The sequence below is a fragment of the Phytophthora infestans genome, genomic scaffold, assembly GCF_000142945.1.
Source record: "Phytophthora infestans T30-4 supercont1.30 genomic scaffold, whole genome shotgun sequence".
NCBI classification, from domain to species: domain Eukaryota; phylum Oomycota; class Peronosporomycetes; order Peronosporales; family Peronosporaceae; genus Phytophthora; species Phytophthora infestans.
This window is the reverse complement of record NW_003303729.1, coordinates 1,964,322-1,981,642: the sequence shown is the minus strand read 5'-3', so window position 1 is coordinate 1,981,642 and position 17,321 is coordinate 1,964,322. Positions and strand designations below refer to the sequence as shown.

The following is a 17,321-nucleotide window of genomic DNA, read 5'->3' as shown; positions in this document are numbered from 1 at the left end:
CCATTTATGTGATGATCGAAATATGATCCAAATAAAAGTCTACCAGTATAAACAACTGTTGACTTCGATCAAAAGCAGTCTGGAACGGGTGCTCCTTCTCAGCATCCAGACAGTTCATGTGCACCCCAAAGCCGATCTCCGTGAATGCCTCCATGGTAAAACGATTGAGAAGCCGGAACATATCCACCGTTTCGTTGGTCTCCGCTGCCCGGTGGAAGATCTGCTCCAAGACGACCAAGTGACGCTGAATCGTACTCGTCATGGAATCTCGTAGAGCTCTCATTGCGAAAGTTGCTCGCTGTTTTACGCTGACGGTACCATTTTTCATGGTCCACTGCAAAGATACCTTCTCCCAGTAGTTCGCGCAGATACTCGGCCTTCTTGGGTCCTTTGAGAAAGTTGTCGAACTGGTTCTTGAACACATCTTCGAAAGCCTGAGGAGTCGAAAGTAGCGTCATGCCTGGAGTTCCAAGAGACTGAAGCAGCACAGGCTCCCCCTTTGCTTCCAAGCACAAACCGGTGATCCAGTCGTGTCGAATGGGAACATTGCCAATGACATCCAGTGTGTTGCCCAGCAACGGTTTAGTCGTGGAAGGACGCACCACCTTGCGAGATCCGTGTTGAGACTTGCTGTCATTTTTGTAAGCGACCAGCAAGTGCCACGCCAATGGCAGCACGACGAGGCCACTAAGTGCAGCGATTACAATGCTGGACGAGAGTTTATCGGTCAGACGGTCGATCGTCAGCATATTGTTGATCCTTTCCTCCCTACGCTGATAAACCCGGAATGGACGGGGTGAAAACCTATTAATGAGACCAGAGAATGACCGAAACTGATGATTTGAGTGAACCCATGGCTTGTGGGCAGCTCCTTTGATTTGAATTTTCGTCATCATGACGAACAATTCGTTGCAATCTGGATGCATGTACATGTACGAACGAGCGGCTTTATGATACTGTAAGTTCATTGCTGTCGATTCACCGGTGCGCTGTGATCCAATAATAGACTAAATATTGTATTTAGATTTCTGTATTTTTTCAAGTAAAGCTAATTAATTATTTAAGTTTGTTACGTGACATTGCGGTATTGTAATTTAAATAAATGGCATACAATGCCGGTAGTGTCAGTTTTATTATATTCTGGGACTACCGGTAGTAAGAGGAGGTTATTTCCATTTGGACCTATAAAAATAAAATTATTCTAACACATGATTCTTCTTTAAAATAGAATTTACTAAGAATTTAAAAAATGAAGTGAACAGATTTATAAAGTTTAAATAAACTATAAATATTATTTTGAGCTAAAGTTAGCTAAGCTTTAAAAAAATACTTAAGATGAAATTAATTTAGATGAAGATATTTAAGTAAATAGGAAGAGCTGCAAAAGATGCCGTCTTGCGCCTCAGGTATCTCTTAATTAACCGTGCCACACCCTCAAGAGAACCTAAGTCGTTATCTGCGAAGTACCATCGCAGCATTTAAAATACTTTCCAGATGTGCCGGAGGCGGCGAAGAGCGCCAAAGTCTCGCAAAACGACTCTGAAAAAGAAACCGTAAAGCAGCCTTCTATACTACATGGACAGTTTGATAATCTTTCAGCATAACATCACAAATAAAGTGTAGATGTATTGTGCTTTGCAGATGGAACGTCCCTCCGTTTTAATGCGTAGATCGAGCACGGTCGACATGCATAAAATGAGATGGGAAGAGGTAGGCATCGATTTATTTTATCTGTGATCGAGTTCTACGGTGCTGCTTCAATCTTTACCTCAGGTATCTATTACGACAAGGACAAAGTAAGAAGCGAATGTTTTACTAATACTTTGGCCTTGACGGCTTGACCCCCGTACTCTCATTACAAACCGGTATGCTTAGAAATTGACTTATCTCATCTATCTATATTGTGCATTTCAATGCTTTTCACTTGGCCTGGGTCTCGATTTATAATAAATAGAGACCGCTTTAATAAATCGAGGTCTATAAAAAGTACAAATCGACCTAGCTAGACTGGCTGATAAATCGAGCTATGGCAGTCAAATCGACCGTTCGGGATCGATCAGCCACCACGGTTAAGACATCACATTCTTTCTACAGTTTCAATATGTTTGAATCTAGACATCCACTCCAGAATAGAAAGTAAAAATACGGTCCTAACGTTATAAATAATGAAGCCCTTGCTCTGTAGAACCAAGCTGTAAAAATAGTCATTCTTGTAGACTGAATAATGATATTAGGAGTCGAAATTGACTATTAGAAAAAATGTGATAATTGCGGCTCCAATGCTAAAATAGTCATTCTCATAGATTGAATAATGACATTTGGGTAACCAAAAATGCTAAGGCCCCTATAAACAAATTAGTTTCTATTCGGATATCGCTCTAATTGGCTAAGCATCTGTTGTGGTGGTTGTATGACATTCCTTAAGAATGTACTTGTCCTTTTATTGTTTTAAATTTAAAAAAGTTTAGCCAAAAATTATTTCAGCGATAGATATTCTTAAAATTGCATGTAAACTGAAACTGTTATGTTCCCATACAGCTCTGATCTGATTTCAAAATCATTTATTTTCGAGCCACTCTGTAGAAGCATATTTTTCGTATTCGCATATTTTTTAAAAACTAAAATGTCAGACAGTGTTTCGTAATCAGCTTGAAACTGTTAGTTTTATTCTATTCTATATTTTTTTCACCGAATAGATCTAGTTGTCCGCCATGCGTCCACGAGCGACTTGAAAATGCCGTCCGGTTTGCGCTGCAGCTCTGCCGGAGACCCGAACTCGGCCACTGATCCCTTCTCCATGACTAAAATGCGGTCCGAGTCCAAGATCGTGTTGATACGGTGCGCGATGGTCAGCGTGGTGCAGTCCCGGAATTCCTCTCGGATACTCTGCTGGATCTGGCGATCCGTCTCGGGGTCGATGGACGCAGTGGCCTCGTCCATCAGAATCACCTTCGACCGCTTCAGCAGCGCCCGAGCAATGGACAGCAGTTGACATTCACCCACACTGAAGTTCGAGCCCTTCTCGTCCACGACGTCGTCCAGCGACGTGATGGCCTTCTGCAATGACGCGCGCTTCACAGACGTCCAGATCTGGTCGTTCGAGAACTGGTCGAACGGGTCCAGGTTTGAACGCACCGTGGTGGAGAACAACACGGGGTCCTGAGGGATGATCGCAATGTTGGAACGCAAGTCGTGCAGACCGATCTTGCTGATGTCCACGCCGTCAATCGTGATGGAGCCTGCGTCCAGCTCTACAAGACGCATGAGACCCACGATCAAGCTGCTCTTACCGGCACCCGTACGACCGACAATGCCGACCTTCTCCTTCGCGTTCACACTGAACGTGAGTCCACGAAGCACACGCGGGAGACCGGGACGGTACCGGAGATCAACGCGGTTGAAGCTGATGGCTCCAGCCATGGGCCAGTCAAGCGGTGGCTTCTCAACTGCAGTGCTGACTAGACCCGCCTCCGTCGGCATCTCTGTGTACGTCTGAATACGCTCTACAGACACCATCTGAGTCTGCAGCTGACTGGCCATGCGCACGGTCCAGTTAAGAGGCTGAGTTACATCGAACGCGTACGTTAAAGACACGCCAGCCAGTCCAGAGAACGCGCTGCCTCCTGAAGAATCCGCACCGTGAGCTAGCACCGCAGCCAACGCAGCCGCGGTCGCGATACAATTACCCACAAACTCGAGGCGCAATCCCAACCAGCAGTTGATTGTGAAGTTCAGGAAGTACGCGCGTTGGTTCATATCCAACCGATAATTGTTGTGCGCTTCTGCACACCAAACGCACGGATCGTCGAGAGTCCGCCCAGTGTCTCTGACAGCAACGCGAAGATCGGGGAACGACTGATCGAGTCCAGACGTTGTAGCTCCCGCGACGTCTTGACGAAGTACCGTTGCGAACTGTAGTATCCAACGAGAACCGGTAGCAGGATAATGATGAAGACAGGTGTGATGAAGGATGCCGTGACCAGTGTAACCGTGACGATAGCGACAGTGTCGATTAGATCTACAAGAGTGTTCGCGATGGTCTCGTCTAATTCATAGATATCTTTCGATAGACGATTCACAATACGACCAAGTGGCGTAGTGTCGAAGAACGAGGTAGGTGCACGTAGAATCCGAGTGAGCAGACCCCCGAAAAGCAACTTGCTAGCACGGAGACAACCAAAGTACAGAAGAATCACACGGACGTATAGCACCACACCCAACACCAAGTTGATCAATGTGTATACGTACACGTAGTACAGTTGAGAGTCCGGGTACTTCGCTGCTTGCTGGGACCAGTGTGAAATTCATAGAGTAGCCACCAGAGCGATCCCCTGAGCAGCAAAGAACCCGAAAACAACCAGAAAGGCAGCGCACAAGCCACCGAACGCGTTGATCCACACACGGTAGACCGACCACGACACGTCTCCCACAGAGCGATCCTCCTCGACCATCAGCTGACCTTCATCGTCAACACCATCCTGGCTGTCGTCGCTCCGTGTGGACACGCGAGAACGGCGGTGCAAGCGACTCTCACTGGACTTCCGACGTCCCGTGATCGCCAACTCTTCCTCATCACCGCAATCATCCATAGCGTCCTCCAGACTCTCAGCCGACGTCGTGTTCTCCTCGTCCTCTTCCTGTTCACTCTCCACGTAGTTCGACACCATCTGAGCCAGCAAGTTCTTCGTCGCCATCAGCTTCTTGTACGATCCGTGCTCTGCGATCCTGCCGTCGGCGATCACAGCGATCTGGTCGCACTGGCTCACGAAGCTCAGCGAGTGCGTCACCAACACCACCAGCTTGTCCTTCAGTGTCTTCTTGATGCACTCGTTGAAGATGTCAGCGCCCACATGACTGTCCACTGCCGACAGGATGTCGTCGAGCAGGTAAATGTCGGCGTCCTGATACACAGCGCGAGCGATAGCCACACGAGTGCGTTGGCCGCCACTGAGGTTGATGCCCTTCTCACCGATCTCCGTGCGGTCTCCAGCAGTCAAGATACGAAGGTCTCTTCAGGGAACTCACGCGCAAAGCCTCCTCGTACTTTTCGGCGTCGAACGGCAGTCCGAACGTGATGTTGTCGCGCACCGTCGCGTTCTGGATGAATGGCTGCTGCGAGACGTACGCCACTTTGCCTCGAATCGCCACTGAGCCGGCACTGCAACGAGCGTCGCCCAGGATACCGGCCAGCAGCGTCGACTTGCCACTACCCACGTGACCCACAATGGCGTGCAGCTCTCCGTTCTTGGCCGAGAAGTCGACATGACGCAGCGTCGGTCCTTCAGCCACTGGCGTCACCAGAGCCTCCTCTTCCTCCTCCTTCTTCTCGTTGATCTTCTCCTTGTCAGCCGGTGGTGCAGCGTCCCACTTGAAGTCTGCACCTCGGACCGAGATGCCTACCTCCGTTAAGTCGCCCTCGCCCACCTTCGTGCGCTCCTCGGCCAGAAAGTAGCTGCGCAGACGGTCGAAACTCACGCTCGCCTCCACCACGTTGTTCAGTACTTGCGGCAACATGAACAACGGGAAGCGCAGGATGTTGAACAGCGCCAGACTCGTCAGTGCCGTGCCCACATCCAGTGCGTGGCCCAGTAGCACGTACGCATTGAAAGACACCACCGACACTAGCGACGGCACGAAGCTGAAGATCGTGTTCGACCCACTACGCGCGAACACGTACGTGCGCAGACGCGCCAGCTCCTCGTCGCGAAACTTCATGACGCGTTGGCCGAACGAGTTCTCCCACGCCTTGAGCTTCACCACCTTAATACCCGACAACACCTCGACACAGATCTTGATACGTTCGTCCTTGACCTGCATCAGACGCTGTTGTAGTTTGCGCATGACCTTCGAGATGAGAGTCATCAACGGAATGACCAGCAAGATCACGGCCACGCCGGCGAACGTCGCCACGCCAATCTGTTGCCACAGCAAGACACAAGACACGACGATCTGGAACGCCCCGTACCACACAGCGTGCAGGTACGGCGTCATGTCCTGTAGACGCTGGGCGTCGATAGACATGAGGTTCGTGATCTCTCCGGACGTGCGTTGCTGACGCGCCGCCGCCGATAGCAGCAACGACTTCTCAAACACGGCCGTGACGATGGCACTGCGGAGCTGCAGACCTGTCTCGTAGCAGTAGAAGAAGTATTGACGCAGTGCAAAGGACTGCACCACGCCCGCCGCGAAGATGACAGCGGCGTACGTGAGTCCCTCGGACAACGGCGCCGTCGGATCGCTCAGGTACGCGATGATATCCTTAATAACCATAGGACCAACGAACTGTAGCGAGTCGTGGATGAGCTTGAGGAAGCCGGCGACTATGAACTTGAAGCCGAACGCCTTGCTCAATGCCCATTCGAGACTGGGTTTGCCAGAGCGCGTCTGCTGCTCCCAAGCGTCCGCGAACTTCTTAGATACGTTCGCGGCGCGGTTGTGCGGGTCCAATTGGAACAGATCGTCGCTCTCCAGCGGACGTTCGTTGCCCAGCTTCATGAGTGGCGTGACCCATGAGAAGAAGACGTTGCCCAGACAGCCAGATTGCTGCGACGGGTAGCGGTCGCCCAGTCCGGGCGTGTCCACAAGCATCCATGAGGACGCGTGTTTGGAGGATGCCGCACCGTCGTGCACGACCGCCACGCCTTTTAGCAGTGGCTTACGCTCTCCTTGTTTGCGCTGCACCATCAGTGTTGTAGGTTTGTTGCGCTTCCTTCTTAAACGATTCGCTAATGGCCGTCGGCAACTCGGGGTTTTCTCAAGTGGCACCATAATCATCGAGATGATGGCAGGTTACAAAAATAGAGCTGCTTTTTTTTTTACAAAAATATTATGCAAATGCCGGTTCTGTAGGCGAAATCTTCACATCAAGCGAGCCCTTCACTGGCAGAGTGAGCGATACATCGTACGTCACGTTCTCAGGATCCTCCACTTCGATATGGAACTTGCTCAACAGACCGGCCACAACCAGCTTCATCTCAAGCATGGCTAGGTTCATTCCGAGGCATAAACGAGGACCAGCATTGAAAGATACAAATTTGTACGGAGACACCGACACAAGCTTTCCGGTGGCTGCGTCGATCCACCGCTCGGGTTTGAACTCAGCAGCATCTGTACCCCACACGTGCGTCATTCTTGCCATCGCGTACGTTGCCAGGACGATCAAGGAGTTCGCCTTGACAAACGTTCCGTCAGCAAGCGTAGTGTCTTCCACTACATACTTTGGAACCATCGGGACGGGTGGATGCAGACGAAGCGTCTCTTTCAACGCAGCTTCAAGCGTGACGAGCTGGCTCACGTCGTGCATTGTAGCTCTGGCAGCTTTACCTGGAGTTTCTCCAAGATCTCGCTACGAATCAGGGATGCCCAAAAATAAATACTCGGAAAAATAATTTTGTATTGTTTGAAACAATTACTTATTTTGCACATATTTGGTCAGTCACAAATAATTGATCTCACCAATTCTGAAAAAGTAATGCTTAATTTTCAAGCTGCCTACACCACCCAAAAGCGTTGGCAGTCAGCTTCCAAGTACTCCCGGAGAGTCACTGACCGCAGCACTTCGTTTGCATTTCTAAATTTGCCACTTCTCCGCCATCCTGCCGACACGCCGCAATACCTGCCATGCTCGCCAATCTCGTCGATACGACTCAGAAAACTCAGCCTTTCTCACCAAGGCAAATTGCCGCCTTCTTCTTCAAGCCCGTGCTGGACGAAGAAGGCGACATTACAGGCTACCATGCCTGCAAGGCCTGTGGCAAACGGCGTAAACACGCTCCTCGGAGCGGCTACACTAACCTAGTGACGCACGTTCGCGCGTCGCACCCAAGGTTCGAGAGCGAGATGCGTGACGCGAGCGCTGCTGCGACTGGAACACTTGTTCCCTGGGTGAGCCAGAAGGCATCGAACCGTTACGCGTGGTTGAAGTGGGTTGTCGAGGGCAATCTGCCGCTCAACTTCTGCGAGTCGAGTTGGACGCGCAAGTAAGTACACAAATTCTATCGGACTATTTATGATTTGAACTAATTTCGTATACGTGCGTTTGAACAGGAATACGAACTTGGCGCCCGTCTCTGTTGGAACTTTGGTGTCTAACATGGAAGACCTCACCAAGGCTGTAGAGCGGTCTATTGGTGAGGAGATGCCCGATGAGTTTGGGCTTATGCTCGATGGCTGGAGCCACGGAACGGAACACTTCCTGGCTGTCTACGCTTGTTACGATGAACCCAACGGGCCATGCTACCCCCTTTTATCAATGGCTCCAATAATGGAGGAACCGGACGATCAGCTGTCCGCGGATGGGCATTTGCTTGCTATTGAGCGTTTTTTACCCTTTTTTGGGAAATCTATTGAGGGGTGTAAGTTCCTCGTTGGGGACAACTGCTCGGTTAACCGGCGCCTTGCCAACATCATGGGCGTCCCGCTAGTCGGATGCGCCAGCCACCGACTTAACCTCGCGGTTCGAGATTACCTGGCTCCGCACGAACCCGCACTAGAGGAGGTTCAGCAGTTAATGCGCAAGCTACGTACCCTCAAGCAAGCCGCAAAGCTGAGGTACCGTGATCTGTATTTTTGTATCCAATTCATTTTTGTTAATGTAATTGTGGAATACTATTTTTTGGTCTGTGATTTTTTTTTGGTACAGATTCAAAACGCCGCTGGTACCAATTATGCGTCAGGACACGCGCTGGGCCTCGACATTCTCGATGCTGAAGCGCTACTTCAGGCTGAGGGAGTTCCTCTCAGCTGACGACGACGAGCTGGCCGACATGTTGCCATCCCGGACGACACACCGCCAGCTAGAGGAGCTCTTGTCCAAGCTTCGATGCGTTGAGTCCGTTTCCAAGATGCTACAGTCCGACGGACTTACTCTGTTGGATGCCAGGGATCTTTTTGATGGTCTGTTGGAGATTCGTCCTTCAATGAGCAAGTACCTTGGTAAGTGTTTTTTATTTGAAATGTTTTGGATTCTTGTATTAATTTTTTTATGTCTAGCTCCAGATGCAGGTATCATTCACGCGCAGGCTTTTGAGGCAGCTGTGGTCAAGGTATTGGCTGGGAAAACGGTTGAGTTGACGGCAATGGAGATAACGGTATTGGAGCCATTCCGTCAGCTCGAAGCGGCAGCAACGAGCGCGTCACCAGCGTCTCCACCGGATGCGGATGGCTTTGCTCGCCAGATTCTAAAGCGCCGCAAGATTTCCGCGGAGCCTGTCAGGTACAAGCTGTTAAGTGCCATCCCTCCGACGTCAAACATCGTGGAGAGGCTCTTCAGCGTGGCTCGAGCGGTCTTGCGTCTCGAGCGTCACCGGATGTCGCCTTTGACCTTAGAAATGATCTTATTTCTGAAGGTCAACGCGAGTTTCTGGAACGTAGCTACTGTGGACTCTTGTTTATCGACGGCTGTGTAGGTCAACTAACACGATTGTAGTAATAATTTACTGCACGTTTCCAAGTATTCCAGTTATTTATTTACCTCAATCTGAAGCATCAATGAAATCTGTATTTTCTAGTAGATTCGCCAGAGCGATTTTATTTTATTTTGGGGATCCCTGCTACGAATGGCACTCTCAACGTGTGGGTTCTTGGTGAGGTTAAGGAAGAATCAGCTCAGTGTTTGCGCTGTCGTGTCTCGTCCAGCGATTAAGAAGTTCACGACGATATCGCGCAGATACATCGGATCGGTTTGTGCGCTTCCAGAGTTTCCAACACTATTCAAGAAAAGTGACACAATATCTCGACTGTCATTGGTATCGTCGTTGTTGTTGGACGAGCGCCGTGCTAGAGCCTTCTCGACGATACCCAGAACGGTGGAATTGACCACCTCAATGTCGTTTTTAGCTTGCCTTCCTCACCCACACCCAACCACCGTTGCGTTTTCCAGAACCAACCCGGACGCACAAAGCGCAACAGCAGCGCTCGTTGTGCATGGTCGAACGCCTTTTGGAACGGATGTTCCTCATCTGAATCCAGACAACCCATTCGAACTCCAAAACCGATCTCGGCAAATGCCTCGAACGTAAACCGGTTGAGGAGTCGGAACAAGTCCAGTGTCTTTCCACTGTCACTTGCACGTTGCAAGATTTCGAACAATACAACAGCGTGACGTTGGATCGTGGCTGTCATGGTGTCTCTTAGTGCTCTCATAGTGAAAAGGTTACTCGCCGTCTTGCGTTGGTGCACCCACTTCTCCCCATCGGCAGCGAAGATACCGTCGCCCAGTAGATCTTTTAGATTCTCGCACATGTACGATCCCTTTGGGAAGTTATTGAACTGCCCTTTAAGGACATCTTCGACGGCTTCAGGGGTCGATACAACGAGTTCGTCGGGCATGCCCGATGGAGCGAAAGAGAATAGGTTCTCCATTGAATATACTGCAGATCTCCACGGTTCGGTCGTGCATGTCGCCGTCGCGAGCAGCTCGAATCATATCGAGCGTGTTTTCCAGAAGTGGAAGCGTCGTATCGGGGCGGTGGGTCTTACGGAGCTCTGACTTGGTCGAGCCATTGTCAGTTGGTTCATTGCGAGATTTGACCAGTAGAACGACGGCCGAGACCAGTACGAGACTCCCGACGCCGACACTGAAAGGGATTTTGTCTCGAAGCGAGGCGATTGACAGCATTTTCGATGGAGACTTGAGCTCTTGAGGTCGGCTTTGATTCTGACGAGATCGCCGTCGAGCCCAATGCAATAAGCTCCTCGTTGAAGTTGTTGTTAGATACGCATGCGTCTGTCGGCTCAGCTGCCACATGAAGGGTGTACCGACGGTACTAGAGTTTCCAGCATCCAACTTTCATCGGTACCGGTACATGCACCTTTCCGATGAAAGTTGGATGCTGGAAACTCATTTTGGTGTTGCACCAAGCATTGCTTGGCAAGCAATACCAGGATGTCGGTCGAGCGGCGGGAAACCCTATAACGAGTTACAGTACTGTAGTCACCATTTATAAGCTCACCAAGTCAGTCCATACCACTTCCCGTTGATCTAATTTGCCGGATACAGTACATGTACAGTACCGTAAAAATCGGCCCCATCGATTTTTGGTCTGTTTTCTACGAACCCGAACTGGGCAGGGAGCCCGGTTCCTGCAAAAAGTCACAGAACCGAACCTGGGATTCGTTCCATGAATCATCGCCTCTCATTGGCTCACGCTATCGCATTTCATTGGCCAAATTTATTATGGCTACCTAAAATTTAGATCTGCGCTTCCAGCATTTTACAACTTCAACTCGAGTTTCATCGCCGATGGATGACCTCCATGACCTCGCGATCATCGAGCTGCCGGAACACTATCGTGTCGATGGTGAACGCCTTGGGCGGGCTCTTGCCCATGTGTCTACACAAGCGAACAGTATCGCAGAGCATCAAGCCGAGCTCCAGCATCGACAGTCTCGGCACGAAGAAGAGCAGCAGCGATTCGTCGAGCAACGCGTTGCGGCAGCCCGAGAAGAGGCAAATGCGCGGTGTAACGCGCTCGTTCTCGCTATTCAGCAGACTTACGGCGACCTGATGGCTCTGGAGCATCGTGTTGACGCTCGTATTCAGGACGTCTTACAGCAGCTCCAGCATGGAGCTCAGCAACAGGCTCGAGTATTTGCAGAGGCCCAGATTGCTGATCAAGTTGCGCTGAGCCAGTTCGTGGAGCAGCGTATGCACGCTGCCGTGCTAGATATGGAGCAGGAGATGAGCCTGCGGGTTGAGAAACTCCTTCTGGACCTGCGCCGCGATATCACTGAATACGTGAAAGACCAGCTCAAATTGGCCGTACAACGCGCTGACGACAACACACGAACGCTCATGAACAACGAGCTACAAGATCATCGAAACATAGAACAAGCGTCCATCGCGCGCCCCGAGACTCGTATTGCTGAGCTGGTTCGAGGTATAATTCACCAACATGACAGTGCAATGAGGGTGCGCCAACAGCAGGAGAGCGACGTCCGCAACGACCACATTGGGGAACGGTTTCGTCAAGTGGTAGCTGTTGCCAAAACGGCAGCTGAATCAAAGGCTCGCGAGGTGATGGCACAAAGGTCGCCATGCACATCCACACAGCAGGTGCGTTGGTGTCGGCCGTGCTGACGACGCGGACACCCCAGTCGTAGACGAAGACGTCTCACTCGTCTTGGCGCGTAAGATCTTGGTTTCAGCTTCGGGGACAAAGGCCTAGATGGCCTCCCGTACAGCGATCGGATTACCGGCTTCGTTGCGACGCCTTCTTCGCTCTGGGTCCATGAGTATCTGCTGAAGATCGCGGTGTGATAGCAGGAAGCAAATAGCTTTTTAAAGCTCCAGTCAGCGCAAAAAAATGCCAAAACGCACCGTAAATTAGCCAATGAAGTACGCCAAACTGGAGAACCCCTCGCCCTCTCACATATCAATGGGTTCAGGCTCCCTTTACTTACGAGAGGAACTTTCGAACGGGTTCATTCCCGACGTTAAATACGGGGAAGAATGAAATTTTTCAGATTACCGGCTCCGAACCGATGTTGGAACGGCTACTGAATCTTTTTCGACTCGTACCCATTTGGTTTTTTGTCCCAGGGGTGAGTCTAATATAAAACCTCATCCAGGTTTTCTTAAATGAACTCTTTGATGACATCCGTCTTTAACAGGCGGCAAACCGTCAGTTTGAGATCTGTCTGTGGAAGGTGTGCCACCCTTAAAAATGGGAGCGTCGCACTGGACCCGTTTGTCGCAAATTTTTACGGTACCGTAGTAAAAAGTGGCGCTAAATCGAAAAGCGTCCCTTGATGGGGTTAATGGTACAGTGTAACTCCAAAAAAATCGATGAGGTTAATATTCTGAAAATATCACCTGTAGACAGAGGTTAAGGGTAATTTGAAACTATTACTTTAGAGTAATACTAATACTAATAATATTTGAGTAGTAATATTATTAATACCGCATAGTGTGGTAATAACTATTTGTAGTAGTACTACTAACCTGAGTCGGTACTATACTACTTTAAGGAGTAATATTTTCCATGAAGCCAGTCAACGAGCAACAGACCCTCATTTCGCAATCTTATAAACCTGTGGCTGTCCTGCGTTGCTCGCAAGCTCGACATTTTTTAAAAGAACTGGATTTCGCCATTGCCCGCATCACTGACCTGGAAACGGCGACCGAGGATGCCTTGTGCTGTTACCAATTGTGAGGAAGGTCCTGATCTCAAAACGGGTCCGTGCAGCGTATGCGGAAAGCCGACTCATCACATGTGCGCAATTGGAGTGTTCGAAGGAGAGGGGTCGGCACTGAACGAAAGGTATTTTATTCAACTTTTGTATAATATCAACGCTTACGTTCTGCTGAGTCGCAGGTTTTGCAGCCAGTCGTGCGTGCTGCATGTTTACCCTGGCACAGGTGCCTCTAAACCAGCCGTAGCCGCTTCTTCGAAGAGGCCAGTGACTAATTCTTATAAGGCTTCGACTAATATCTGGACTCGATCTGATTCCGACTTCTTACCGTCTCCGGAGATCGCCTCCACATCGGACACAGCAGTATCTGCGCGTCCAGTGAAGCGGCGCAAGACGGCAGCGAAGGTAAATAGGACCAAGGCTTTGAAGAGTACCACAATTCGTGTTGATGGCGGTCTAGATACTGTACTCCCTCCAACACCAACTTCACCGGTCTCGGATCTTGGCGTGCCGCTTTCGGTTTCACATTCAAGGGAGATTGGAGCTACGGATTCGGTTTGGGATCTCATTCACGTCTTGGATAAACCATACACGAAGCGGAACCCGTGGAAGCCGTCTGTACAGGTGTATCGCAACATTTGTCTGCTCTGTTGCGAGAAAATTAAAGGCCGAAAAAAAATCACACTTTACAGTTGGGAGGACGCTTTACGCTGCACGAAGAATACCAGTAATGCCAAGGACCATATCAAGACGAAACATGCTGACCACCCTTTGGCAGTGCTAGCGGAGCAGTCTACAACTCAAAAGGCAAAAGCGGACGTCGTTAACGCTGAAGCTGAAGCTATGGAGGTGCTAGACTTGGCGATTGATTCGAACGTGGACACTACTACTACTTCATCGGCTACTAAGGCGACTAGTATGACGGGCTCATCTGTTGTGGCTATTGCCGCGAAGTCACCGCAGCAATTCTTCAAAGCCAACGAAAAGACGCTGCACGTGCTGATCTCCAAGTGGTTAATTAGTCAAGGAATACCATTTCCGGCATGCAGATCGGCGCCATTCGAAGAGATGATGCGCGCCGCAACAGGCAATCCGGCTTTCCCGATGCTCAGTCGCGACCAACATGACCGGTTGCTCCAAGGCAATTCCAACTCTTCTGCGATCTTGTGGGTGAGCTACTTACTTCTGAGTACGAAAAAGCGTGTCGTCTTCCATACTTAAATCTCCTTCACGATATCTGGACGAGTTGCGGGAAAGACAGTATCGTCGGAGCGTCGGTGGCCTTCATTGATACTTCGTGGCGGTTGAGATTCATTGCAATGCTCGCAACCGTCAAGAACGAGGGACACAACGCACCTCTAGTTGCAAAGGTGATCGAGAGTGGATTCACGGCGAAGTACAACATCGACGTCAATGCTATGACTCGCTTCACTATGTCCGACACGACACCTTCGGCTCGGAACGTCGCCGATCATATCGACGGCGAGCAAGAGGACTGCTCAATGCATCCACTCAACTTGTGCATTGGGTATGGACTTGGAATCAAACACAATATTCAAACGAAAACTGTTTGGAACGCCGCGTGCCATTTTCTGGGATAAGGTGGTGGCCATAGTAACTCCTGGTGGATCTCTAGAGGATGGAGGTGACGTCATTCAGAAGCTAAGGAGCTTGAATAACCATTTCAGATCCCCGAAACAACGCAATGCGCTGAAAAAAATTCAAGAAGCTCTCTCCTATCCTGAGCTGGACCCCATGGTCGACAAGGACGTCAGAGTCGCTTATACTTGCAAGCTCATTAGGCGGTCGGTGGTGAACTATGCAGCGTTCGAAGCGTACTTCCAGTCAACCAAGGACTCCAGTAGCGTGTGGTCAAATTTATCTCCAGACGACTGGACTCTTGCTACCGAGATGGAGGCCGTTACACACTTCATCGCCAACCTGGCGCTAATAGAAACGCAGAGCGAAAATCTGGTGTCGTCCTACATGGTAGTATTCCGACGCCTTGCCGAAAAGAAGCTGAAGTCGTTCAAGTTCGACGCGATGGTCGTCGAGGCCCCTCGGGCAAAGGATGCAAATGCATCGCCGCGCGGTGAAGACAATAGGTCAGTTCTCGGAAGCAGGGAAGACATGTCTGAGGAGGACGTTACTACAACTACAAGCACGATTTCCCAAGGTGACGAAGGAAGCAATGGTGCGTATACTTCTCGATCCCCGGACTAAGTCAAGTGCAAAGAAAATCGCCGCTGTCGGCAACGTCCCGCGCAAAGAGAAAAAGGCTACCTACAAAAACGGCCTTGATTACCTCCGAGCTGAGCACCGCAAAGTGTTCGCGCAGATGGCGAAGTTGGGCAAGATGTCGCTGTCGCCGCCCTCTTCGCAGAGCAGCTTACTCAGTCAGGACGTAAATTCCCCCCTTTCCTCTTCGTCGTCGACAGGCTGGGACGATGAAGATGAGCTGCTGCTCGGTGCTCCAATTCGAACGAGCAAGACCAGAGAAGAGGTGAAGGAGTCCGAAATCAATGCGAGAGCGGATAGTATCATGGGAGAATGGCTAGAGATGGAGCCTGAGTGGTTCGAGGTTGCCCAACGCCAAAATCCAGACATCCAGAAAGAAGATTTGTCCTCCGCAATGACTACTGACAGCCGCAACGGCATGTGCTGGTCCTTACTGGGGCTGTACAAACATGTTGATGTGCTACAGTGGTTCCGTGATGAAGGCGAAAGCCTATACCCTTCGATGGCGCTTCTGGCACGAATTCACCTCGGCAAGATCTCATCCTCGGCCTTCCAAGAGCGAGTGTTTTCCACAGGGGGGATAATCATGGGGCCGCTTCGTACTAGAACAGATAGCAGACGGTCGGAGAAGCAGCTACTGCTGAGGCACAACAGGGACGAGATTGTTAGGTTGAAGCAAGACGCGCGCAAGGTGCGCGACGCTTCAAAAGTACCAGAGTAGTACTTTAAGTATTAGTAATAATACTACTAATACTACTACCGTGTTGTGTTTTGACTAATATTAGTAGTATTATCGGGGCAAAAATACGCTAGTATTACCGGTAATATTACTACCTCTTTTTTCTCGGTAATAATATTACCGAGAAAAAAGTAAAATATTAGGTATTATGTTTTATAATAGCTGGTCTACAGGCAGGGATTAATATTATTAACCCCTGCCTGTAGACCAGCTAATATAAAACATAATACCTAATATTTTCCTCTGAGACAATATGATATTATTAAAAATCAATTTATTAGGGCACTCGTTATTTTGCCCGACTGAGGTAACATAGCATCGCCTTTTATACGTGTACAAATAGTATAGTACGGTTAAATTGGAGTAATGGTAGGACACTAGCGCGTTTGCACTCGTCTGCGGACTTAAAGCCGTGGGCCCGCCCCTCTCTTCGCTTGCTGCGCTGCGCTCGGGGGGCGCCGCTGCGCGGCCTGTCCCACCCCGGCCTCTAAGTCCTCGACTCGGCAAGGCGCTGTGTCTGGGATTAGAAATTAATTCCGAGCGAGTGTTGCCAAGACTGTCGGCTAAGTCCATTTTATGCATGTTGGGGGGTATAATTGTAGAGTCGGTTAGCCAGTCACTTCCATATATTATTTGTTAAAAAATAATTGGTTTTTATATCTATCCATGATTGCGTAGTCAGTTTAAATCCACTAACCAGATGTTGTTAACGTTCGACTAGCTGAAGGATTACTAATTATCCGTGAGGGAGATGGAGTCCGGGACAATTGTACGAGTGACGGCAACTTGCCGTGCCGTCGGCAAGGTAAGCGTCGTGTATTGGCACTGCTGAGCGCATTAATCTAGCGTTACAGGCTGCAGGTTTATTAGACGCACGATATGGACAAGAACAAATACCTTGATTTTGCTCTATCGACATTAAACAACTTCAAGCGTTTGTAGTTTTCTATCTCGATCGCCTTTGTCTGCGTCACAGTCAAGAAACGTACTTAAGTGGGTAAATAGCATAAAATATCTTCTAGAATATTTTTTTCAGTTTTCTGAGCTAATACCATAATATTAGAAAAAAGTTAGCTTTTAGAAAACTGAGCTACTATTAATATTTATTATGATAATATACTAATAAAATCGAAAATTTCATATATTTGGTTTCCATTAACCCTTGGTCCCATCATCGGAAAGTGCCGACGTAATCAAAACAACGAATGCT

General features: G+C 49.5%; 3 protein-coding genes across 3 annotated transcripts; 1 reads left to right on the top strand and 2 right to left on the bottom strand.

Moving 5' to 3' along the window:
* Positions 1-6,826: 6,826 nt before the first annotated feature.
* PITG_14018 (cytochrome P450, putative) lies at positions 6,827-7,303 on the bottom strand (the record flags this gene model as incomplete). Its single annotated transcript, XM_002899622.1, has 1 exon — positions 6,827-7,303. The coding sequence occupies one exon, from the start codon at positions 7,301-7,303 to the stop codon at positions 6,827-6,829; it is 477 nt and encodes a 158-aa protein (XP_002899668.1).
* A 2,474-nt stretch (positions 7,304-9,777) lies between these two features.
* Positions 9,778-10,362, bottom strand: PITG_14016 (cytochrome P450, putative; the record flags this gene model as incomplete). The annotated part of the gene is made up of 1 exon (XM_002899621.1): positions 9,778-10,362. The coding sequence occupies one exon, from the start codon at positions 10,360-10,362 to the stop codon at positions 9,778-9,780; it is 585 nt and encodes a 194-aa protein (XP_002899667.1).
* An 880-nt stretch (positions 10,363-11,242) lies between these two features.
* PITG_14015 (uncharacterized protein) lies at positions 11,243-11,697 on the top strand (the record flags this gene model as incomplete). Its single annotated transcript, XM_002899620.1, has 3 exons — positions 11,243-11,522; positions 11,564-11,587; positions 11,681-11,697. 3 exons carry the CDS (start codon positions 11,243-11,245, stop codon positions 11,695-11,697), a joined length of 321 nt encoding a protein of 106 aa, XP_002899666.1.
* Between the last annotated feature and the right edge of the window lie 5,624 nt (positions 11,698-17,321).